The sequence below is a fragment of the Rutidosis leptorrhynchoides genome, chromosome 2, assembly GCF_046630445.1.
Source record: "Rutidosis leptorrhynchoides isolate AG116_Rl617_1_P2 chromosome 2, CSIRO_AGI_Rlap_v1, whole genome shotgun sequence".
Lineage (NCBI taxonomy): Eukaryota > Viridiplantae > Streptophyta > Magnoliopsida > Asterales > Asteraceae > Rutidosis > Rutidosis leptorrhynchoides.
In genome coordinates this window covers 634,217,116-634,223,235 of record NC_092334.1, presented here as the reverse complement: position 1 = coordinate 634,223,235, position 6,120 = coordinate 634,217,116, and the positions used below count along the sequence as shown (strand labels likewise).

Here is a 6,120-nt window from a genome sequence, read left to right as displayed (position 1 = left end):
AAAGAATTACCCTGGACAGGGCTCGAACCCGTGACCTCTCGCATACCCGACAACACCCACGACCACTCTTCTGCCTCTGTCTTTCCTGATTTAATCCCCACCCAAATTTATTTAACCCATTACACTGTTTCATCTTCTTCATCTAATATCCATCAACCATAATTCTTTATTCGTACAGACATATATTGTTATTGTTTTAAATACACCAAAGAAACAGAATCAATTATGTTTAATAAGTTTTAATCAACAGAAACCAAAAGAAGGAATTTAAAATTTCGATTCTGTAACAGACCTATGAAGAACTCAAGGACTCAAAATCAAAATCGACTTTGTAATACATTTTAGACCACGATTCCTAAATGAGAATGGTTTCAAATTCATCATAGAAACTTTATGTAAACTCAATTGAAACTAAAACATCAAATTGACTTCGAATTTTGCCAAGAATAGTCCGTTTGACTTTTTAAAATAAAAGTTTGACTCAAAAATTCACTTTCGTTATTAGAAATTGGAAAGTGAAACTTTCTAGATAGTTTGAAGTAAAGATTCCTAACAACATGGCATTTACACATTTTGAAATTGATTACGAAATCGATTGATTTGAAAAATGAAGTAAGAACAGGGCCGTAAGCCTGTGTTCTTCAATTTTTTTGATTTAATTCGTTCAGTGTGAGTTGAATAAATGAAATGTATGAGTTATGTCTGATGTTAGAAAGTCGTATGAATTGGTTACCACTGGAATTGATCAATTATAATAGGGATTCAAGTCGACAAGAATAATTTGTCCAGTACAGAAATAAAATAAAATAAATAAAAAGCAGATTCCTCTCTAACAGAATTTGTTAGTTAGTATGACTTAATTGAAATCGTTAGTACCAATTTGTATGTAGGAAACACTTTATGACACAGCTTGATAAGGATTGAAAACAGGCTACGAAATTCTGTGTATTTATTTATGTATATACAGTATTTATATATATGCCTATATGTATATGTATTTATGTTTATATATATACTGTATTTTTATATATGTATATGTATTTATATATATGTCTGTAATCATATATATAGTTATAGTTATATAATTCTAATTTAACTAATATTAATGATTATTAATGTATTAATGATAATAATATTGTTAACATTTATAATAATAAGAATACTAATATTAATTACAATAATAATAGAATAATAATAATATTAATATAAAATGATAATAATAATAACATTATTAAACATAACAGATTATATATTTCAAATTTCATTACAACTAATTATTTTAATAATACTGATATTAATATTAATAATAATAATACTAATTCTAATAATGTTAATTATTATTAATGATAAATAATATTAGCAACAATAATACTATATTACATTATATATATCAAATTCGCATCTATAGATTATATCTTTAAAGTAATAATATTCATAACACTATTATTGATATAAATTTTGAATATAATAATGATATTATAATAATCATTTTAAATTTAATATATGAGTATTACATATTATTGATTATGTAACATATCTGTATCAAATGCATTATAAAATAACTTATTTTGAATATTACAATTTAACATATATCACTAAAATAATATATAGAATTCATATATTTAAATAAAATTTTTATTTTAATTACAATTTAATGATTTTATATCTTATTTTAATATTTAATTATATTTTATTATTTTGAACTATTATATATACCAACATTTATATTTATACATTTTATTTACAAACAATTATTCGTGAATATTTGGGAATAGGCAAAGATCAAATGTATATATATATATAAACACAATTCAAAGTTTTTAGATTTCAATATTACAGACTTTGCTTATCGTGTCGGAAACATATAAAGATTAAGTTTAAATTTGGTCGAAAATTTTCGGGTCGTCATAATTTTCTTGTCCAATATGCAAGAACAAAAATAGTAACATATATTTAATAATTCAAATCACAAGGAGAATAATTAGATGTCTCCCTTATCTATCTATTTAACATGCACGGATTATAATAGATGACTAGTTAAATTATTGTTCCTTCACAACTTGCAATTAAATTCACTACACTTATATATGTCTTTTTCGTTGAACAAGATATCACAAACACAAGCATCCATAATCATCCAACTTTTCCTATTTGATATATATATATATATATATATATATATATATATATATATATATATATATATATATATATATATATATATATATATATATATATATATATAGTTGATAGTTTCATCATGTTAATACAAATTAAAATCACAAGAACTTTGGAATTGTTTGCCATTTCACAGGGGTGGGACATAGTTTCATATGAGAATTTTATATTATTAGGTGAACAATTAATGAATCAACTTGCTTGATGGATGTATCCACAAGTAATTCACTTTCTGTATTTTCTTTATCATTACTACTACTAGTGTTATGTACACTAACACTACATCTCCCGAATTTGTTTTCAAGTGGAAAAGTAAAGTGTCGGCAACAAGTGTTAATTGAGGCTACTTGTTTACACACGTTTTCATTTAATATGTGTAAATAATATCAACTTTGACATATATATATATATATATATATATATATATATATATATATATATATATATATATATATATATATATATATATATAATTATTATTAAAATAAATTATCGTTTGTTACGTTGTCTTAAAAGATGTTTTTCCCGGTTATTACTAACAAAGTGTTTTATTTAACACCTATATAACTAATGTAATAATAATAATAAAAAATAAAAAAATTGGCGTGGAAAAACATTGAATTTAACAAATGGTTGTTAAGTATTTAACGGAGAAAGTTGGGATATTACACGCACAGACTAAAAAAATTTAGTAAATATATATAATATAATTTAATATAAATATTGATGAACAAAAATATTCGATTTATATAATGGGTGATGATATGTACACAACCTATTTTTATTATGTACACAGTCATCATGTTTTTCAGTGTTGTACTGTACAACACTGTAAAACATTCTAGTTGTGTACATAACACATTGGGATTCTGTTTTTTTCGGCAAAAATATTAATATATATATATATATATATATATATATATATATATATATATATATATATATATATATATATATATATAAAAGATCGTAAAGATCCGGTGGAATACACAAACGATTACAATTGAAAGGTCTCGCTCTAATCGTCCTACACATTAGACGATAACATTGAAAGAGAGCGAGTACATTGATTGAAAATGAAATTGAAAGATACAATGCATTCGTACAAACCACCAAACCTAAATCTAAAACTATATAAAAACCAGTCACAAATCTAACACCGCGATCGCGACTACACAAAAGCCGCACAACTAAAAAGAACGCCGGGCACTCCAGCAGCACCTAACCCGAGGCCTGCAAACCAAAGAAGCCTCTCGTACCCGAAAACCCTGTAAAACTCCAAAACGAGAGAAACACAAGCCTGTTGAATAAAATCAAATCCCCGTTCGAGCGAAAAAAGGACCCCGAGAGAACACTCCAGTAAACATCAATTTTTCGAGGTCAACTAAGTTGACACACGTCGGCAACGACATCGAGCCTAACCGAATAGACTCGACTACGGTAAAAGCATGAACTAAATAGACAAACAACATGCACCTAACGCAAAACGCAGAATCAAAGTTAAAATTGAGATTGTGTCCCCTTTGTATAATTAATATACTACATGCGTTGTACCGTTTCATTGTCAGAAACGACAAAGTTACCCACGACGTCTCGCACATTCTTTTCTTTATCCGCTCCATATTAATCACACACACAACATAAAAAACCGCCGCCGCTACCAAAAATTAATAACTAAGAAAAAAACAAAAATGGCCGCCGCAGCACCACCACCGCCGCCAACTGCCGCACCCGAACTCAACATGGACAACCCAATAAACTACCCACTTTTCACTCGAATCCGTCTCGCCACGTCATCCGACATCCCCTTCATTCACAAAATGATCTATCAAATGGCCGTCTTTGAGCGTCTCTCCGACCAATGTTCCGCCACCGAACAATCACTCGCCGCCACCCTCTTCCCAAACACTCCCTTCGAATCCTTCACCGTTTTCTTAATCGAAGTCTCCCCAAACCCATTCCCATCACCCCTAACCCAAACCCATTTTAACCCCATCCACAAAACCCTAAATCTTGATTACCCGATAACCGACCTGGAATCGGAGGTCTTTCAATCCGTAACTGATGGAGCGATTGTTGCTGGGTTTGTTCTATTTTTCAGAAATTACTCGACTTTTTTGGCTAAACCCGGGTTTTACATTGAGGATTTGTTTGTACGAGAAAGTTACCGGAGGAAAGGGTTGGGTACGATGTTGTTGTCGGCGGTTGCGAAACAAGCGGTTGTGATGGGGTATGGGAGAGTTGAATGGGTTGTTCTTGATTGGAATGTGAATGCTATTAATTTCTACAAACAAATGGGAGCTGATGTTATGCAAGAATGGAGGGTTTGTAGGCTTACTGGTGATGCTTTAAAAGGGTATGCTAATGCTAATTCTGGTAATACTAATTCTGGTGCCATTATTACTGCTAATGATGCTGATGATAATGTTGATGTTATTTGATTTTTCGATCTGTTATCGTAATGGGTTTGTTATGGATTGTGGTTTACCACTTGGTTATGATGTAATGTTGTTGATGTAAGTTAAGTTACTCTGCTTTCGCGTTTAGAAACCGGTTGTTTATTATGGATAATATGCTTTTGATATATATCTACTTATCTAGTATTTAGCTTAAGTAATCGAAATGAAATGAAGGTGTTTTTATCTTGTTCGAAACGATTAGGGTGTATAGACTGAAATTTATGTTAGATGAATTCAGAGGTCTATGAGGTATATGGGTGTATGTGGATTTCTAGCCATTGTATTTGCTGTTTGTTTTATCTGCATTTGGTTTTCATTGGTTTTATAAAATTAAACGCGTAGCTAATAGCTAATACAATACGATATAAATCGAATAGGAAGTGCTATTTAGACAGCTGCTCTAAGGGATAAGATGTGGTTGCTAGTTGAAACTTAAACATTACACTGATTGCTAGCAAAAATTTCCCAATTCCGTGTATCCGAAATTTTTGATTTGTAGAATGTACCTTGTTGAAATGAAGTTAGTGAATCAAGAAAATAACTCTATTAGAGTACACATTCAGAATTAGAATTCTTCAACTAGAGTAAAGTTCTGAGTGTTAAATCTTTTAGGGTCAAGTTATGATGCTCAAAAAGTGTCCTACGTTAGTGCAGCATCTATAAGTTAGACACGAAATGTTGGTGCTTGTTCTTCGGATAATTCTATAAGCACTATTGGGTTTAGTTTGTCTTATCGAACACAAAGTTATTGTTCATTAAGTAACTCGATTGCTTTCTAATTTTGATGCAAGAAGATGGAGAATATAAGAGACATGATCTATTTGGTTTCTTAAAAGCTGCGATGTATGATGCGAAGATAAGGTAACACATTCGATTAAAGTTTGTTCAGGTGTAGTTTTAGGAATGATAGTTAAATAAACGCGTAAGTAGTATTGAATGTCGAAAGATAACACATAGATGAATAATATTCGGGGTAATTTAACTAACAACGAATGGCAAGTGTAATTTTTTTTATAAGAGTTGTGATATCGAACTCAGAAACTTACCTGGCAACCGAATTTTTAAAGTAGAAGAATGCTGGCTATTATAGTTGCAAACTCGTCATGTTAGGGTTCGATGAGGCATTACGTGGCATCTGATGATGTAATAAATGACTGAGACTTGGAGTTTAAGTTTATAGAGCAAAAAGGGAGTGCTCTTATAGTTTGTAAATGGATTTTCTCTGGTGTCTGAATAACATAGAAACGTGTGATAACGATTTGCAATTAACACACGACTGTTGTTTGAAAGATAAACGACGGTTTGAAACAAATTATAGTAATTTTTTATTTTGGTAAAAAAATAGATAAAACTTTTATATAACAAAAGAAGATTCATCAAAATGAAATCTCCTTCAAACTTACAAAACCAAAGAAACCCAAACAAAACTAAACAACACTTGCAACAGTAAACTCAAACGACACAACATAACAAAAAAGATAAT

General features: G+C 29.9%; 1 protein-coding gene across 1 annotated transcript; it reads left to right on the top strand.

Annotated features, from left to right (window-relative positions):
- The first annotated feature begins 3,792 nt into the window (after positions 1-3,792).
- On the top strand, positions 3,793-4,764 carry LOC139893653 (GCN5-related N-acetyltransferase 8-like). The gene has a single exon (XM_071876828.1). The coding sequence runs from the start codon at positions 3,870-3,872 to the stop codon at positions 4,617-4,619; it is 750 nt and encodes a 249-aa protein (XP_071732929.1). The 5' UTR covers positions 3,793-3,869; the 3' UTR covers positions 4,620-4,764.
- Positions 4,765-6,120: the final 1,356 nt, after the last annotated feature.